Source organism: Oncorhynchus masou, chromosome 24, assembly GCF_036934945.1.
Source record: "Oncorhynchus masou masou isolate Uvic2021 chromosome 24, UVic_Omas_1.1, whole genome shotgun sequence".
Classification (NCBI taxonomy): domain Eukaryota; kingdom Metazoa; phylum Chordata; class Actinopteri; order Salmoniformes; family Salmonidae; genus Oncorhynchus; species Oncorhynchus masou.
The window spans coordinates 37,983,579-38,003,340 of record NC_088235.1 but is presented as its reverse complement, the minus strand read 5'-3'; the positions used below and the strand labels follow the sequence as shown (position 1 = coordinate 38,003,340).

General features: G+C 40.8%; 2 protein-coding genes across 6 annotated transcripts in view; one reads left to right on the top strand and one right to left on the bottom strand.

Moving 5' to 3' along the window:
- LOC135512134 (microcephalin-like) overlaps positions 1–19,762 on the bottom strand; it is a 61,916-nt gene that overhangs the window by 20,923 nt on the left and 21,231 nt on the right. For 4 of the 5 annotated variants that reach the window (XM_064933829.1, XM_064933833.1, XM_064933830.1 and 1 more), the window contains exons 11-13: positions 16,598–16,635; positions 16,285–16,447; positions 16,008–16,085 (exon numbers count right to left, since the gene is read on the bottom strand). In XM_064933829.1, coding sequence (XP_064789901.1) covers positions 16,008–16,085; positions 16,285–16,447; positions 16,598–16,635 — 279 coding nt within the window. Of the gene's footprint in view, positions 1–3,423; positions 4,703–16,007; positions 16,086–16,284; positions 16,448–16,597; positions 16,636–19,762 lie in introns of those variants that run through there. The other variant, XM_064933831.1, reaches the window with a different exon arrangement.
- On the top strand, positions 1,824–15,419 carry LOC135512135 (angiopoietin-2-like). Its single transcript, XM_064933834.1, has 9 exons — positions 1,824–2,542; positions 5,926–6,081; positions 7,221–7,342; positions 7,628–7,866; positions 9,258–9,385; positions 9,777–9,878; positions 10,044–10,210; positions 12,686–12,816; positions 13,578–15,419. The coding sequence occupies exons 1-9, from the start codon at positions 2,261–2,263 to the stop codon at positions 13,736–13,738; spliced, it is 1,488 nt and encodes a 495-aa protein (XP_064789906.1). The 5' UTR covers positions 1,824–2,260; the 3' UTR covers positions 13,739–15,419.

Genomic DNA, 19,762 nt, shown 5'->3' with positions numbered 1-19,762 from the left:
TACACTCTCCATAAATCTTATGTTTGATGGTAAATTGTATAAACTGAGCGATAAGCAGCCTTAGTAGTTTTGACATTCAAACTTATTGATGTCGGTTTTTACAAAAAGCCATAAACTAGGAATATCAAAAATGTGATATTCTTGTGTTTTATATACAATTCCACACTGAGTTTGGAATAACGTGAAAATTATAATGTCCTTTTAGTGTGAGAGCGGTTTGAAAAAACCACTTGAAATTTCTGCCTGTTTTGGTGGGATGTTTTGGCCTACCTGGTGACCTCACCAGGCGGTAAATTAGGTAATAGATTAATAAGAAAGCGTTCCAAACCTCTCTGCTAATAACAGCTAGTTCAGTTTCCCCTCCCAACTCTGACCACTCCCAGACAGTCCTAGCTAAATTCTTGCTTAAGAAATTGCCCTTCGCTAAGAAGCTATTGTTTCTTTTTGACCATTGTAATTGAAAACAATCACAGTAAGGTACTTAATTGTTACTCAGAAATTATTTGATATTGAGATAAAAACAGCTGCATTGGACCTTTAATGTGTGACCCTCACCTTGCACAGACCCAACTTGACCTCTCATCCATTTAAGCCAAAGGTTAATGTAAACTAGTTATGTTTGCCAAGTGTGTCAGTTGGACATCTAGATGAACAGCAGACAAACCATTAACATTCTGGAGCTTGGTTGGCACTTATGAAATTAAGTGTCTGCTTTCCTCGAGAGGCACAAGTCTCCTTGGAAGAGTTTTCCAGCAAAATGTATTGCCTATACCCCCTCCCTAAGAATAAATAATTATCAAACCATGCTTGAACTCCTGAATAATCACAATATTGTATCAGTATGGACAAAAAGGCTCCACTTTTGTTTTTAAATATGATTTGAACCTAGGACTGGGCTCAAATGACTAGGCTATTTGGGGCCGTTTTTTCCTAATGCTACTCCATGATAGTCTGAGAAGGATTGAGACAGGATGCAGGGAACACAGCCGCCCTGACCTGAAACATCCTCTAAAATCAAAGGTGGGAAAATCGTGAGGGGAACGTGGTCTGGCGACAGCCAGGCACCACTGAAGATTGTAATCGAAAGTTAACTACAGCACAATAAGCTAATATTCAGGCTACATTACCTTAGCTTCAGACATGGCTACTGTGTAGTATGATTCTGATGGTTCCCCAGCTGCCCGTCTACAATTGCCAGGATCAGAGGATGGAAAAAATATACTTTATAAAAAGGACTAGATGAAGAACCTTTACTTCATTCCCACACAGAGGGGGGGGGGGGGAGCAGGCAATCTAGACAACAGGGCTCTGTGAAGCCAAGATAAGTCTATTTTAAGTCACATTAAAATTGAGATTTAGCATCTTATCATGATGACATGAAGTGGAAGGATGAGCTTTATTAATGTCCCCAGAACCCCAGCCAGATACTCATCTCCCTCTGTAAACATACTGGATCTCACCCCTACATATGTAACAAGATCCAGATACAACCCAGAGTTGGAGAATGACAGGAAATAAGAGCTGATGTTTTTTATGACTGAGCAAAGAGATCGGAATGGGATGTGACAGAGAAAAGGCTCTCCTTCCTTTAACATTCTCACTTAAACAAATGCCTGTGCTTTGTCGTGGGGAAAAAAAATATTTACCACGGTTGAGGATGGACATTGCAATTCCAGACTTTACTTGAAGGAAGCTGCATCCTGAATAGATGTTCGGCCATCGGCTTGTGAGAAAACACAAATATGGGTATTGTTGTTTTATCCTCTCTGCCCTTCTCCCTGACCTGTTGATGAAGCTCTATCCCAGGCAAAGATGAGGATATGGTGGGAAGTATTTAATTAGTGCATCTGCTCCTGTGTGTGTGTGTAACAAGTGGAGTCTACACATTGCTTCTTCCAGCCTAGCAGCTCTTCACGGTGACTGGCTACAGGGATATAGTGGGAGGGGCCTTGCCATTACTCCCATAGCTAGTAACCAGAGGGCCAACTGCAGCTGAAATCAAGAGGCTGGAGGCTTAGTGAAAAAGGGGGAAACGTGCAGTCTAGGAATGACACCATCTACCCGGCATACCCACTGACTGTATCCCCTCCTCCTGTCTATAAAAGAACCTGCAGAATTGGACTGTATGCACTTCGATATTCCAGAGGATAGCAATACAACTATATTTAACCTCGAAAAACATTCAACTGAAAAGGCAGTGACCGAAAAGGAGAGCTTGGGTAACATTTTTACAATAACATTTTTGTTTTAATTCTTATAAATGTTTTATGTTGGCTTACTGGTGGTCTTGAGTAGCTGCCTGGCCCTGGGGGCAGGCTACAGGAAAACTCCAGACCCAACAGCTGCTAAGAGACAGTACCAGATCCAAAATGGCCCGTGCAGCTACACCTTCCTGCTGCCTGAGCAGGACAACTGCAAGACCCCAAGCAGCACCTACACCAACCTGGTCCAGAAGGACGATCCGGCAGAGTATGATGAGTCAGTCCAGAGGCTAGAGCAGCTGGAGAACATCATTGAGAACAACACACAGTGGCTCCTCAAGGTAAAGTCTTCTGCTTGACATCACACAGCAGCTTCTCTACTGGGAGTGCAGGTCTGTGTTCAATGCCGTCTCACACCTATTCCCATGGTATTATACTTTTTTGGGGTCCCTCTATCTTGTATGATATTTTACATCCTTCCAATTTGTATGTTGTATTACTTGTATGTCCAGGTACACTCTGGTGTAGTGCCTGCATTTAAAACGTAACAAGGAACTTGGTTCCGGATAACCCGTTGGGTGCTGTGAACCTTTCAGAGATTAAAAATTAAATTAATGGTTCTGCTGCTCTGCCGTCATGTTACGTCAACTTGAGATAAAGAGACCGCAAGTTTTTGCAGCCTTTGGTATAGAGGTATAATTTGGAAGGGGGTGGGGGACAAACTGACCTCATTATGTAGCCTACTGTGCAGAGGTGATGTTATGTAGTGTCATGATTTCCCACTCTGCACAATGTTATTAAGAAGTTGCTTTCTATAGGAATGTCTCATTTCCCACCCCGTCAGAAAAGATGAGTATACACACCAACTTTTCAGTGATGTGCAGACGCGTTATACTCCAGTCACCTTTGTTACTGCAAAGAAGGCTTTGAAAGACTAATTCAGATTTTTTAAATGTTCCTTGTAAGGAAGCAGGCAAGTGAATGGATTCAGTCTTGAGCAATAAGAAAGCGAACGTGAGCCAAAGTAGGGAGAAAGTAGCCTGTGTCACAGAAGCAGGGCTGTGGTAGCTCTGAGTGGGTGCGAAGGGCCGAGTAGTGACAAAGCCTCTACACAGGTGCCCAGATGAAGGATCTGCGCATCCCTTTCAGCACTACTGAGCCATCACTTGTGTGAAAGGAATGGGCTCAGGCTCCCTACATTCTTTCCCACTCTTTAGAGAGTTTGATTAATGATGAGGTCTATAGTGCTCTGACAAGACAAGCACAACTCATTGCCTGATCACACAGCTCAAAACCAAAAGAAACAGACCCTGGCCTGAATCATTCCACCAGCTCAGCTGCTACTAAGCATTGGGGTCCCTAGACCTTTTGTCATTGCCGTTTTATCAGAGCAGAGTCACTGCTTAAGAACACTTTATTTAGAATAATGTAGGCTTTGATGCTTTGAATTTGGCACTGAACATAATTTAGCTTTTAAGTGATTGGGCTACTGTTTTAATAAGATGCCATCACACCGGAAGAGTTTAAATACCTAGAAATGAAGTGGTTCAAATAGTGAATCTCTAGTCTTTAGACTCCATAATGATCCTTCATTCAGTTCGTTAAGCATTTACTGCCTCACAGGCTTTTATCCTCCCAAGGACAGATTTGTTACGTGAGATACATTTGCGTAACTGTGCTAAAATCTCGAATCAATTGACATGCATGATTTATGCTGCATAAAAGTCAGAGTAACGTGTGTTTGCGGTTAGGATTCGTCCCAAACTGACTACCCAGGAAGGATTAGAACTTTGTCATTAATATCCATCAATGAAAGAATTGCAATACTTAATTGATTGATGTAAAAACAAACATTAAATCAGCGGAACTAATCTATAGGAGCTCTGCAAAGGTTAAGAGACTCTACTGGTAAAAATTAGCTTGATTCAACGCATCCAGAATTCTGGAGGTATTGTAAAGGAAAAAGTAAGCTATGTAATATGCACATCACTACTAATAACAATTAACAAGCCTTATCCAAAATATAAGTATACATTTTCCTAATACATTGCTAATAAACAAACACCTGAAATTACCCTTTAAACAGGAAATATTTCCTGATGTGTCAATTTCATACACTACAGCTTGTCGGTATATTGGCATTATACGTAATAACACAGGAAAAAGGTCTTCCTTTGAACTTCCCCATGTACACCGAGTCGAAGACAGAGGAAATCATTGTACATCAACTGACGAAAAGACAATTTGTGAGAGCCGAGGTAATACCTCAATCTTGCACTGTCTCACTCTCAAAATTGGAAGACAGGATGAGGAACTTTGCTGTTGTGCCGGTAAAATAAAATGTCAGTTTGCCGTCACGCTTTTCATGTGGGTGTACAAACAAGAATTCCTCGTGGAATACATAGAGGCAGGAGTGGAGTAAACAACTGATTAGAACATTTGCAGTTAATGGAATGTCCCGCTCGCAGTTCCGATGACACACTCTTCCAGCCTCCACGTGCCTGTGACCAGGAACACAGACAAGATGGAAGTGGAGAAAGGAAGACAAACAAAATTAGTAATGATTGCAGCACTTGTCATGGCAAAAAGCAAAATATACTTCCCGTTTTAAAATTGTCCCAATAGTTTACCTTTTTGGCAGATGGGTATACAGCCTAATTGTTTACGCAAACAAAGATCAGAACGACTAGGCCTACTAACGCTACTAATATCCTCTTGCAGTATAAGATGCAGTGTCGTAGAGGATGCAACTCGTCACTCATCATTTCCATCCTGTTTACAAGACTTTCAGGCCTGATTGCCACTCAGGAACTCAATGCAGGAAAGAGCTTTATGATTGGGTTTGTTTTAAATCTGGCAGTTTCATTTTGACAGGTGGCTACTGGATAGGGGGAAAAGACTCCTATTTAAAGCTCTTATTTGCTCTAAAGAAAATTATACAGTGTGGGACAGACAATTGAGAAAAAAAATCTTATTTCAAACTTTTCTACAGGTAGGAATGTTACAATTATGAGTTTGCCTTCACGATGACTTAAACTCATGTGAAGGCTCAGTCAGCAGTAACATTAAACATAAAGGAGCCTTAGAGGTTGAAAGGGCATTCCAGTGCAGTCCCCATTGACAGTGATACAATTTGATATGACCAAAAATGACCATATTACAAATGTTTTAATTTTCGGGAAGCTATTAATCCCTTGTGTAGATCAAATATGAATCAGCAGGGATGCTGGGAAAATATTCTCAGTCTTCCATTTTTGACCCCTCTGAAAAACAGAAGCACATGAACTTCCTGCCCCAATTTTTAGAGGCTTCAACATCATGTAATCTAAACAGTTGTCAAAATTGCCTGGCCTGTCACCAGATAATTCTGCCCACTTGTACCGCTCAAGAGATTTCTAGGTCAGACACACGGGGGAAAGCCATGAACTACATGACAAGGCGGTAGTGCTTAAAAATAGTAATTCTAAAGAAGAACAGCCTATACTTTCACTGTGACATCCATATGGTAAACGGCAATTAATTTGAACCCAGCACAATGACCCAACAACTCTGCTCGGGGACAAGGCAGTAAGCTCCAATCTTTATGCCCTGTACGAAATATAACCACTCCTTTTCCAGCTCCTCTACCATTGCTGAGAAAACATGGACAAAGGCCCAATATCATGGTATGTCACTTAAACCATCTCACTAACCTGCCTTCAACTTTTCTTCATCCTTACTGCAGCTGGAGAACTACATACAGGAAAACATGAAACAGGAGATGTTCCAGATCCAGCAGAATGCAGTGCACAACCACACGGCAGCCATGATAGAGTTCGGAACCAACCTGCTGAGTCAGACTGTTGAACAAACACGGAAGCTGACCAACGTAGAGGCGCAGGTGAGGACCTTTTACTTAATATAGTTTTGAAAATATATGCTAAATTAATAAAACATTCAAAACCCAATAACCTACACCAAACAAAAGTTATAAAAATGTGAAAAAATCAAATGCTGTCCAACAGGGCCAGGATTTGCTGTAGAAAGTCATTGACCTTTTGTGAACGAACTACACAGCATTTCCTGTTATTAACGGCATTGTATTCCCACAAGAAAGGGCCTATCAATTTGTCATAATCAGACATCCGTCTGTTCAAAGCCACCAACACCAGGTCCAATAGTAGCCCGACACATACCCAACATTCATGTAAACAACAAATTGGCACAGGATTTTGCTGAGTTCAGTTCCTCAAACTGGAAAATAAGAGGGGGCTTTCTAGAACCAGGAGTTCAATACGTCTGTGAGGAGACTTTCATTACATTATACAGCCACTTTCACAGTAGACCCTACATCCCCTGACCCCTTTCCAACATATCTGTCCTTTATTGGAATTTGATTGTACTGTTTTTTCCTGTTACGAAACAGATTTTTCCGACCAACTAGGCCTATGCACATTGTGCGCTTAAGAAAGTGAAGCGAACCACAAAACTGTGTTTGCACATGAAGTGAGATAGAGCTGTTACAAATCGAGTTTGGACTTAAATTGTAATCAAGTTAAGCGCTACTATTACAAGATAAGTGTACTGAGGCCCTGTATTAATATTTAGTGTACTGTAAATGTTTTCAGTGAGAGGGAAAAAACTAAACTGATGGCTGGCTGTGCACAATTTATTATTATTTTTAACTGTAGCTGATCCAAAAGTATTGAAGTGAACTGTGGAATTGTTTGTGAAACAAATTACTCAAGAGAAAAACAGGGAGATGTCAGAATCCATTACCAATTTGACATTTTTTCTAACCAGGAAAGACCAAGTTTTCATTTAATCATACCACATCCCTAATTGAGAGAGTACCTCAAGGACAGGTTGTGAAATTACAGAAGTAAAATGACTTGTTAATTTGGTTCTTGCCAAATATTCAACATAATGACAAATCAAAATGGTGTTTACTTAATTGAATCTGTAAAGGGGTTGCAGCAATTACTAGCTCCATCTAATCTAAAATATAATAATTGTGGGAATTGTCTATTTAATCTTTAGGTAATAAATCATACAACTCGGCTCGAACGTCAGCTTCTTGAGAACTCTCTATCAACGAGTAAGTTGGAAAAACAGCTAATTTTCCAAACAAATGAAATAACCAAGCTGAATGACAAAAACAGGTAAGGATATTTGTTTGCATTAACAAACTTCACTTTCATTCAGGTGCCCCATCTCTAAATCATGCTTCAACTAAAACAAGGCTACAAACACTAGACAGTAGCCTAAATATTTAGGCTAATATTTCCTGTGTTTTCTGTTAAACACATTTTTGCCCAATTGGAGGCTTATATGTTCTGTTTCCGTAAAACAATTTGATACTTGATATGAAATACTACAAGACCAGTAATGCCAACCAGCTCTGCTGCGAGTTGCTGAGCGTGTACCTTGCCCTTGTTCCTCCTCAGCTACCTGGAGAAGAGGGTGGGGGAGATGGAGGAGCAGAGACAGGTGGAGCTGAAGACGCTGAAGGAGGAGAAGGAGCAGCTCTCTACACTGGTACTGAGACAGACGGCTGTCATCGAGGAGCTGGAACAACAGCTGCTGCGGGCTACCACCAACAACTCTGCCCTGCAGCGGCAGCAACAGGAGCTGCTTGAGACCGTCAACAACCTCATCAACACAATCTCTATCCCCACAAGTGGAGGTGGGTGACAATATGACAGCGTCTGGTAGACTTAGGAGGGGGCTACATTGGCATCACTGATTAAGACCAGAATGATTTGGGCATTTCAATTTGTGTAGCGTAACATATAAGCCACAGTTTAGTAAAATATAGATTGTCAACTGTTGATCAAATCAACCTTTGAAAAGTCACAGTATACTAGTATGTATTTACAGTGCCTTCGCAAAGTATTCAGACCCCTTGACTTTTCCACATGTTGTTAGGTTACAGCCTGCTTTTATCCCCTCATCAATTATTAAAAATAAAAAACAGAAATATCACATTTACATAAGTATTCAGACCATTTACTCAGTACTTTGTTGAAGCATCTTTGGCAGCGATTACAACCAAGTCGTCTTGGGTATGACGCTACAAGCTTGGCACACCTGTATTTGGGGAGTTTCTCCCATTCTTCACTGCAGACCCTCTCAAGCTCTGTCAGGTCTCTCCAGAGATGTTCGTGCTTAGGGTTGTTGTCCCGTTGGAAGGTGAACCTTTGCCCCAGAGTCTTTAGGTGCCTTTTGGCAAACTCCAAGCGGGCGGTCATGTTCCTTTTACTAAGAAGTAAAGTGTCTGGCCACTTTACCATAAAAGCCTGATTGGTGGAGTGCTGCAGAGATGGTTGTCCTTCGGGATGTTTCTCCCATCTCCACTGAGGAATTCTAGAGCTCTGTCAGAGTGACCATCGGGTTCTTGGTCACCTCCCTGACGAAGACCCTTCTTCCTCAATTGCTTAGTTTGGTCGGGCGGCCAGCTCTAGAGAGAGTCTTGGTGGTTCGAAACTTCTTTCATTTAAGAGTTATGGACGCCACTGTGTTTTTGGGGACTTTCAATGTTGCAGACATTTTTTGGTACCCTTCCCCAGATCTCTGCCACGACACAATCCTGTCTCAGAGCTCTACGGACAATTCCTTCGACCCCATGGCTTGGTTTATGCTCTGACATGCATTGCCAACTGTGGGACCTTATATAGACAGGTGTGTGCCTTTCCAAATCAATTGAATTTACCACAGGTGGACTCCAATGAAGTTGTAGAAACATCTCAAGGATGATCAATGGAAACAGGATGCACCTGAGCTCGATTGTGAGTCGCATAGCAAAGGGTCTGAATAGTTATGTAAATAAGATATCAGTATTTTATTTGTAAGAAATGTGAATTTAAAAAAAAAAATGTTTGTTTTACTTTGTCGTTATGGGGTATTGTGTCTAGATTGCTGAGGATTATTTTATTTTTTTAATCAATTTTAAAATAAGGATGTAACAAAATGTGGAAAAAGTCAAGGGGTCTGAATACTTTCCGAAGGCACTGTATGCTAAAGTACATGTACAAATTTGCTCTATTATCAATTTGATCAGCCCTCCACTTTTTGCAGGGAACAAGCCTACCATGATGCAGGACACACCAACCACATACCCAGACTGTGCTGCTGTCTACAAGTCAGGAAACACAGACAGTGGAGTCTACTCACTGACCCTTTCCAACACTACACAGGAGATTAAGGTAGAATTAAACTCTTATGTTAATATTGGTCCTATTCAAGCTATAAGCTCCCAACATTAAATCAGAAGTACAATCACATGGAGACTAGTTAAGAAATAAGTTACATTTTTCAGCCAATCCTTTAATTCAGAGTAAATTCAAATGTTCTCAGCCTTTGGTTTGTTTTGTGCATGCCCGAGCTCAAGTAGGGATCTCCTTAGATACTTTTCAGTGGTTAGAGTTAGACTCTGGCACATCACTTGTCTTAAGAAACCTCCCATTCCATTCAACTAGACTGAGAGGGCACTGCTTTTGTCAAGTTTGCTGCTGAAGTCGAAAGTCCCTCAGTGTAGTCAAAAATCTGAATTTATTATCATTGATAGCTGGAGTAATCTATGTTTTTTGTTTGAAGGCTTACTGTGACATGGAGACAGAGGGGGGTGGATGGACAGTACTACAAAAACGATTTGATGGCCGTGTTGACTTTCACCGTACGTGGAAAGAGTACAAAATGGTGAGAGCTAGAGGAAATTATCCAAGTTCCACAGCACAAAGCTTAGATAACACTGCCAAGTGTCAACAAAGAGTGAAAAATGTTTTGTTAAAATATCTCAGAATGCAACTCAACTGTGATTGTGATTATGCTAAAGGTGAATCATTGTTTTATGTTCCTTCAAAGGGCTTTGGAAACCCTTCAGGTGAATACTGGTTGGGAAATGAGTTTGTTTCGATACTGACCAATCAGCACCCATACGTCTTGAGGATACAGATGATGGATTGGGAGGAAAACGCAGGATTCTCACTATATGACCAGTTCTCTCTAGGCAGTGAAGCAGAAAACTACAGGTAGGCCTAGGTTTCCTAGGTGTGGTGTCTAAATATAGGCTACATATGTAATATAAAAACAATTTTAGTGGAGTCTTTGTGTGTGGAGGACCATTGAATATAGGTGATAGTTTTTATTACTTTGCGATGTGGACTGAAATATATCATAGCTGCATAAGAGTCCATTAACATTATTATATCAAAACATTTTGTGTGCAAGTCATGTTCTTGAAAATCAACAAATGACAAACAAAACATTTAACTTGCCTGAAAATATACATAAATACAAAATGGGGTGGAAGGGTCACCAGTCCAAAACAAATGTGTTGCCATCTTGAAAATGTTTTGGATCTGTGACACAGAAGGCTAAAATGAATCAGTCTTCTAAACCTTCAATCTGTACCCCTAGACATCACCAGCGCCTGCTAGAACATAAGCTGATTTCAAGGAGAGAGCCGATACTTCCTTTCTATTTGAGCAGCAGACCTCAACTCAAGCACACTCCTGTTAATTCCTTTAGTCTCAAAGTATATCCAATGACAATTCTAGAGCCAGACAAAGCTGATTTCCATATAAATTATTTTCATACTGGAATTGAGAGGCCACAAAACAATGGAGGTCAGCATTGACATCAATATCTCATCACCTGCGTTAACATTTTGTACAGAATGAATGACAACCAAACCAGTACAGGGCACTTCTTTCAGAAAACCCTGCTGCAACTTTCATGAGTCACTTAACACTTAAATGACTAGTGTGTAGACATAGCCTATTAGGTTCTCATGGAGCACAAGAAAGGTTAAAAAGTCAGTAAAAAAAAAGAAGGAAAACGCATCTACAAATACAACCTCTCCTGTACATAGTTTACTGCTAGCAGAGTAAGGAATACATGGCGGACTCAATTCCAGCATTTCCCTTATATTGTAAAAAGATTCATAAAAAAATAAACAGCACCAGTGAAAGTTGACACAGCTACTCCTCATTTTTACTATTTTCTAAATGGTAGAATAATAGTGAAGACATCACAACTATGAAATAACACACATGGAATCAAAATATATTTGAGATTCTCCAAAGTATCCACCCTTTGCCTTGACAGCTTTGCACAATCTAGGCATTCTCTCAACCAGCTTCATGAGGTAGTCACCTGGAATGCATTTCAACTAACAGGTGTGCCTTGTTAAAAGTTAATTTGTGGAATATCTTTCCTTCTTAATGCACTTGAGCCAATCAGTTGTGACAAGGTAGGGGTGGTATACACATGATATCCCTATTTGGTAAAAGACCAAGTCCATATCATGGCAAGAACAGCGTAAATAAGCAAAGAGAAATGACAGTTCATCATGACTTTAAACCTGAAATCAATACGGATCGTTTCAAGAACTTTTAAAGTTTCTTCAAGTGCAGTCGCAAAAAGCATCTCGCATGAGGACCGCCACAGGAAAGGAAGACCGAGTTACCTCTGCTGCAGAGGATAAGTTCATTAGAGTTACCAGCCTCAGAAATTGCAGCCCAAATAAATGCTTCACAGAGTTTAAGTAACAAACACATCTCAACACCAACTGTTCAGAGGAGACTGCATGAAACAGGCCATGTTTGAATTGCTGCAAAGAAACCACTACTAAAAGCACACCAATAACAAGAAGAGACTTGCTTGGGCCCAAAAACAAGGGCAATGGACATTAGACCAGTGGACATTTGTCCTTTGTCTGATGAGTCCAAATTTGACATTTTTGGATTCAAACGCTGTGTCTTTGTGAGATACAGAGTTGGTGAACGGATGTGTGGATCCCACCGTGAAGCATGGAGGTGGTGTGATGGCGCTATGCTGGTGACACTGTAATTTATTCGAATTCAAGGCACCATAGCATTCTGCAGCGATATGCCAACCCATCTGGTTTGAGCTTAGTGGGACTATAATTTGTTTTTCAACAAGACAATGACCCAACACACCTCGAGGCTGTGTAAAGGCTATTTAAACAAGGATAGTGATGGAGTCCTGCATCAGATGACCTGGCCTCCACAAATCACCCGACCTCAACCCAATTGAGATGGTTTGGGATGAGTTGGACCGCAGAGTGAAAGAAAAGCAACCAACAAGTGCTCAGCATATGTGGGAAATACATGATTCCATAGGTGTTATTTCATAATTTTGATGTCTTCACTATTGTTCGACAACGTGGAAAATAGTCAATAAAAACCGTTGAATGAGTAGGTGTCCAAACTTTTGACTGGTACTGTATATATTTCATTTTCGGGATGGTAAAACGTTTATTGTAAACTTAGACTAAAACCATATATAAATGAAGAAAAGATAAATGGAGCCATTATTTTTTTACAAGATCATCTTTGAGAAATAACAAAATAATTGCCACCACTGCTGAAAAAAACTCAGAGGACAAACACTGATAAGTCATTCCCTAAACTTGGGTCTTTTGAGGAATGGCAATCACGTACTTCCTCCTCACAGTGTATTTCTCCGTTTTCATTTCACAGAATACACCTTAAAGGCTACAGTGGCACAGCAGGCAAAATTAGTAGCCTTGGTCAGCCGGGAAGTGATTTCAGCACAAAAGATGCAGACAACGACAAATGTGTTTGCAAATGCTCACAACTGACAACAGGAGGTAAGGAATAGGTTAATTTGCAAATCACCTTAGAGTTTTCACTGGCCTTTATTAAGAAGATCAATTATTCCCTTCATTATTCCCTCCACTTGACCCCCACACACAAGCTTGGGTACTTCTCCCAGAAATCTGCAAGAAAGTTAAAAGACCTCTTGCTTTTTCTTTCTGTCGCGGGGTCAAGGTTCTTGAGCAAAATTAGCTCAGAGTTAATCACTGATGAGTTCATTTGGGAATTCTGCCCCTGCAACTGCTGACATTAATAGTCTGGGAACTGAGGATTTTTTCCCCTCCCTCTCTTGGAGCTCAGAATAGAGGTTCTCCTCCATGCCACTGACATTTGGACTGCTTTGGGGCCAGACTTGGACTCCTTCAGTGTATCGGTGTCTGCTTACTTGACATATGAGAGGGTCTCCTCCAAATGAGAGGGTCCCCTCAGAGGTCTTGCACAGAGGAATCCCTCCACCTCAGGGAATTGTTTGGGATAACCATCTGCATATTAACGAAATAGGACTAAGATGACAGACACTCGGGGGGAATGACCTAGACTAGCTTGCACTCCATGTGATTACAAAGCAGACCTTCCCATTTAACTCAACAAAGAGGTACAAAAGTGTGCAAGTTTGTTGTAATGTGATAATTCAAAGCATCAATGTTAGACGGAGAAGCACAGTTACTCATTGGGCTTGTTGTCTTATAGACAATGCACCCGATGCACATTCTGAAAACCCTCAGACTGACAATCTCATTTTCTGCTTTCCTAGGCTGGTGGTTTGACGCCTGCGGCCCCTCCAACTTGAACGGAATATTTTTCCAGCAGGGCCAGAACTCAAATCGATTCAATGGAATCAAATGGTACTACTGGAAAGGCTCAGGCTACTCACTGAAGTCCACCACAATGATGATCAGACCAGTAGACTTCTGAGGCTGTGACAGAGACATGCCTCTCACAGACATGTATAGAATGGAGAGCAGAGCTCGGTCACTCTGGCAAACAACTACACAGACAAGACAGACAAACAAAAAGACCAAACAGACCGAAGTGCTCCATAACAGCAACCTCATCACTTCCGAACATTCCACAAGGGAAGGAACAATTAGCTTTGCTCCAGCAAGTCTTTTTATTTTATTTTTTTAAACTTTTGTACAAAATGGACAGGTGAAGACTAGCAGAAAAGTCTATGAACTATCTATACTCAGAAATATATGGGCTTTGGACTGCATAACCAACCAGGACAAGGCAGTCAAAAGATGACCCGTTGGAAATCTTGTATTTATAGCAAACTGGAACTGTGGTAGAGATAACATTATTGTTTTCTATTAATAAGCATTACTAGGGGAAATGTCAGTGTGTAACACATTGCAAGGTTGACAAAGCTAATTTTGTAATAACGATATTTCCCCCCATTAACATTTGATACAATGAATTGGAAAATAAGTTACATTTATAATGTAAAATAAAAATGTAACAATAGCCCTAATTTTAAAAGCAAAGAAAACTAGGGTACAAAGCACAATACTTCATACATATCAAATATGAACTTAATGCAAAAAGTCAATCTGTAATGAATCTACGGCTTTTCTTCCTTACAGGAATTGTACATACTCCGTGTCTTCAGAAAGTACTCATACCTCCCTGGTTTTTGTGGTTGAATGTGTTTGAAATTCACTGCTCAACTGAGTGTCCTTATAGATAATTGTATGAATAGGGTACAGAGATGATAGTCATTTAAAAAATCATGTTAAAACACTATTATTGCAACTTATGTGACTTGTTAAGCACATTTTTACTTCTGAACTTATTTAGGCTTGCCATAACAACGGGATTGAATACTTATTGACAAGACATTTCAGCTTTTCATTTCTAATTCATTTGTAAAAATATCATTCCATTTTGACATGAAGTATTGTGTGTTGGCCAGTGACACATAATCTCAATTTAATCCATTTTAAATTCGCACTAAGACAACAAAATGTGGAAAAAGTCAAGGGGTGTGAACACTTTCTGAAGGCACTGTAAATTATTTAATTCAAATGTATAGATGGTTCACAAAATGTATTAAAATCAATGTGATAACTTTGATCGGCATGTTACTCAAAACATGTCATCAATGTCAATTAACCTAATTATTCAAGCAAACGTAATATCAATTGCAAAACCTAAAGTGTGTTCAACTTTTTCCATGATTACTTCGACTTCCAACTTTTTTGCCTGACTTAGACTACATACTCTCATGACAATCTGTACAAGTTATCCAGTACTATGGAGCATATCTGCTTATATTTATCAATCTAATTTAATTGTTTTATTGTAGAAATGTGATTTATGGTCATAACTTATTCAATATACTTCACCCATTGTTTTGTGAACATTCGGGACCACAAGTTAATTTTCACTTAATTCTTCTAAGTGACTTGTGGTACGAGTAAGATTAGTCTATTTGGGACTTTTTCTATGTGGAGTATGGATAATGTTTGTGTCAACGGCAGGAATGCAAACAAATAGACTTTAGAACTTAATTCCAATCATGTTGAAACTACAACCTACAGTTCTTATGTTTTCATTCTGCTTTAACACAAAACATAAAATACTTGTTTTAAATGTCTGATGTGTCATATGCCTCTGCTTTAAAAATGCCTTTAACTTTAAATTCAGTTAGATTTATCAGACATAGACATTTTTCAGGAACTGCCAGGAAGCTATTTACCTCAACACAATCCACAAGACAGAGGAATCAGCACAGATGGAGTATGTGTCAGGTAAAAATGCTGATTGGACCCCATCAAAAAAGCCTTTAGGGAATGTGTGGATTGTTATGGCCACCACAACAGAACTGTGTGTGATTTCAAGAGGAAATGTGATGAGACATATTCTATACCGAAACACCCCTTCCCCTTCACAGATGCAGGACAAAGATTCATGAATGGAGGAGGACAGGAAGAGGCAACATCCACATCTGACACAGGATGCCGGAGTAAAAAACAACCGCCTTAAATTAATGAATGGCAATAAAATTAGCAGGTTTCCAACCCACTTCCTTCTGTTTGGAATTCCAGGTCTATGATAGTCAAATAGATGGTAAACTGACCAGGCTATTTCATTATAAAAGCATAGATTTAACCAATTTGACCCCAAGGGCTATGCATTTAGATATGAATGGTATACAATATTAGCAGAATCTTCAGTTACTTACAGATGCTGCTGGAAACTGATCTGAAAGTTCATATGGTTCTTCTGGAATCCATTGTCTTTGCTCCAAACACCACAAAATCTGTTGAGGGGAAAATTACTAAAGTTTACCATTGGCCAGAATTTTTGAGCTGTGGAGTTTATGGATGGCAAAATCATGTGTAATGTACAATCTACTGTACAACGTGTGCTAAACAGTGTTGTGTTCTTCAACTAACACTCAAACCATCTAAAATTAGCTAATTCACATTGCCAAAGACCCACACAAATAACATACATACCCACTCAAAAGAGAGGATCCAACAGCCACGGGCAATGCCCAGGAGAATGTTGAGGGTCCGCCGGTGGCCCCCTGACACCACGTGGGTAGTGCTCTCACACACCTGGGCCACCACTGAGAACCCACCCAGAGCTCTGACCACCTGGGTCACTGTGTGCTGCTTTCTGAAGAACCAGAGGAGAAGAGGAAAACCTGAAATGAGATTTCTAAATACCTAGGTAGGTTGAGAAGGCAAAGCATTGGATTCAACAAGACACTATCAAATGTTACTCTGTCCAAAAAGGTGGATGTGTCCTAAAACTGGATATACTTACTCGGTGGGCATGCTTGTCATAACTAACGTCCTTAGAGTCTGAAATGAAAAATCAACCAAATGTAAACCAATTATATGCACTTGAGAGTACATTAGCATGTTTCAATAGTTTCCTTATTGCTTTCCAAGGTTGATATTGAGGGGCAACACAGTGGTACAGCTCTGGATAGGTAAACAGTATCTCGCTCATTTTCACACAAAAAACACCACATGCCGGATATCTGCATATTTGATGTGTGAAAAGGAAATGAAACCCAAGGCCATGAACAGTGGTAAACAGGCTGGAGAGCACCGGTATTGAAATATAATTGTAGGTTAGTGTGGTTCTGTCCCATCCATATCATGTACTGATGCAGTGCCGTGGTCCCCCACACAGCAGGTCATCAGCATTGAACACCTGAGCGCCAGTTAGAGAGACTGACAGGGCGACCAGGCTCTTTCCTGTCAGGAACCGCTCTCCAGTCCCCGAGCAGGAAGTCTGGGGTGAAGGCCTCCTGAGTAGAGGGCAGCCAAAACAACCCACCAGTACACAGCTCCATATATGACTGCATTACAGGCATAACAGGGTGTCCGTGACATCAATATGTGGCCAGGTGTGTTCACTAATAAAAAGGTTGCTTGTTGCATATTAGCAATGCGGGGGTTGGAAACTGGCAGCATACGGCAGGGGCCAGAGGTAGTTTAAAACAGGCATTAGAATGAGAAGAAGCTAACACAGTATATTGACTGAGCTGAGGATTGACATTTTATCCGAGGGCTGTCATGACTCAAATAAATAACTTAGTTAGAAATACTAAATAATTCACCTTGCCCAACCCCATTATAGAGGAGTCCTTGCTTTTCATTTGAAGGTTTTCAACAAGAACACCTAGAGCCTCCGTGACAAAATAACCTTTTTGATCTACCATACCCAATAAACTCAGCAAAAAAAGAAAGTCCTCTCACTGTCAACTGCATTTATTTTCAGCAAACTTAACATGTGTAAATATTTGTATGAACATAAGATTCAACTACAGACAAACTGAACAAGTTCCACAGACATGTGACTAACAGAAGATGAATGTGTCCCTGAACAAGGGGGGGGGGGGGGGTCAAAATCAAAAGTAACAGTCAGTATCTTGTGTGGCCACCAGCAGCATTAAGTACTGCAGTGCATCTCAATCTGATGGACTGCACCAGATTTGCCAGTTCTTGCTGTGAGATATTACCCCACTCTTGCACCATGGCACCTGCAAGTTCACGGACATTTCTGGGGAGAATGGCCCTAGCCCTTACCCTCCGATCCAACAGGTCCCAGATGTGCTCAATGGGATTGAGATCCGGGCTCTTCGCTGGCCATGGCAGAACACTGACATTCCTGTCTTACAGGAAATCACACACAGAACTAACAGTATGGCTGGTGGCATTTTCATGTTGGAGGGTCATGTCAGGATGAGCCTGCAGGAAGGCTACCACATGATGGACCCTCCACCTCCAAATCAATCACGCTCCAGAGCACAGGCCTCGGTGTAACGCTCATTCCTTCGACAATAAAAGCGAATCCGACCATCGCCCCTGGTGAGACAAAACTGCGACTCGTCAGTGAAGAGCACTTTTTGCCAGTCCCGCCTGGTCCAGCGACGGTGGGTTTGTGCCCATAGGTGTTGTTGTCGGTGATGTCTGGTGTGGACCTGCCTTACAACAGGCCTACAAGCCCTCAGTCCAGCCTCTCTCAGCCTATTGCGGACAGTATGAGGACTGATGGAGGGGTTGTGCGTGTAACTCGGAAAGTTGTTGTTGCCATTCTGAACCTGTCCAGCATGGGAGATGTTCAGATGTACCGATCCTGTGCAGGTGTTGTTACACGTGGTCTGCCACTGTGAGGATGATCAGCTGTCCGTCCTGTCTCCCTGTAGCGCTGTCTTAGGTGTATCACAGTACGGACATTGCAATTTATTGCCCTGGCCACATCTGCAGACCTCATGCCTCCTTGCAGCATGCTTAAGGCACATTCACGCAGATAAGCAGGGACCCTAGGCATCTTTCTTTTGGTGTTTTTCATAGTCAGTAGAAAGGCCTCTTTAGTGTTCTAAGTTTTCATAATTATGACCTTAATTGCCTACCGTTGTAAGCTGTTAGTGTCTTAATGACCATTCCACAGGTGCATGTTCATGAATTGTTTATGGTTCATTGAACAAGCATGAGAAACAGTGTTTAATCCCTTTACAATGAAGATCTGTGAAGTTATTTGGATTTTTATGAATTATCTTTGAAAGACAGGGTCCTGAAAAAGGAACGTGTATTTTTGTGCGGAGTTCATAACACACCCAAAATCCCTATACGAATGCACATAAAGGGATTCATTGGTGAAACAGTTCTCAAATTTCTTAAGTAAAGTATGGCATGGTTTGTGTCATTAATCACAAAGGATTGTCCTTCGCTCAGTGCTGAAATAATTTACTAATCTTTAAGATGGACATAAACCATCACCAATGTGATGATGCTGATTAAGTGACATGGACAATAATGCAGCTGCTGCTAATACCAAAGAAAGGTATTTATCAGGGGGAAAACAATGCTTTCAGTAGCAAATTTGTGTGCTACTGAGCAAGAGAATTCTTTTCAAACTTCAAAACAAGGCCACGAGGACTTTGTTAGAGGGGACAACCCTAAAGCACTAGCAGTTCTATTCACTTTTCACTTATTCAACAAGAAACAAACTACAAGGAATTTCAGCAGCTACGTTTTAATGTTTTAATGGTTCCTCAAGGGGAATTTTTGGCTTCACTTATGCAATTGACATGTTCTTGCAGCAGTTGAAGAATGGGTCCACACTAAATAAACATGAGACAAAGAGTTGGTGAACTGTTGCACCAGGCTCCATTTCAATGTGCCTCACACAAATGAAGGAAATTCTTTTGGGTATGACAAGGTCCCCTTGATGGTCGGTCTATGCAAACTGAAATGACTCAGGCCCTATTCATACAGTGAAAGAGGTCAACTTCCATAGGCCCTTGTCCTAATCCATCTGTGGGTCTGGGATGGCCAATTATAAATGAAAAATCACCTTTGAGAGTACAAAAATCTGATTACAACTTGTCACAATTGAACAGTGAGTTAATTTGCAAAGGCAGTGCATAGAAAATTTTCAATCACATGGTTAGGCTGCATGCTATGAATAAAGTGG

What these genes read in the sequence shown, in the direction of transcription:
- LOC135512135 (XM_064933834.1), top strand. Translation starts at nt 2,261, where the DNA reads ATGTTTTATGTTGGCTTACTGGTGGTCTTGAGTAGCTGCCTGGCCCTG. An exon ending in TGACCAACGTAGAGGCGCAG is followed by an intron (nt 6,082 to 7,220) that starts GTGAGGACCTTT and finishes TTTAATCTTTAG; the next exon opens with GTAATAAATCATACAACTCG. An exon ending in AAGCTGAATGACAAAAACAG is followed by an intron (nt 7,343 to 7,627) that starts GTAAGGATATTT and finishes GTTCCTCCTCAG; the next exon opens with CTACCTGGAGAAGAGGGTGG.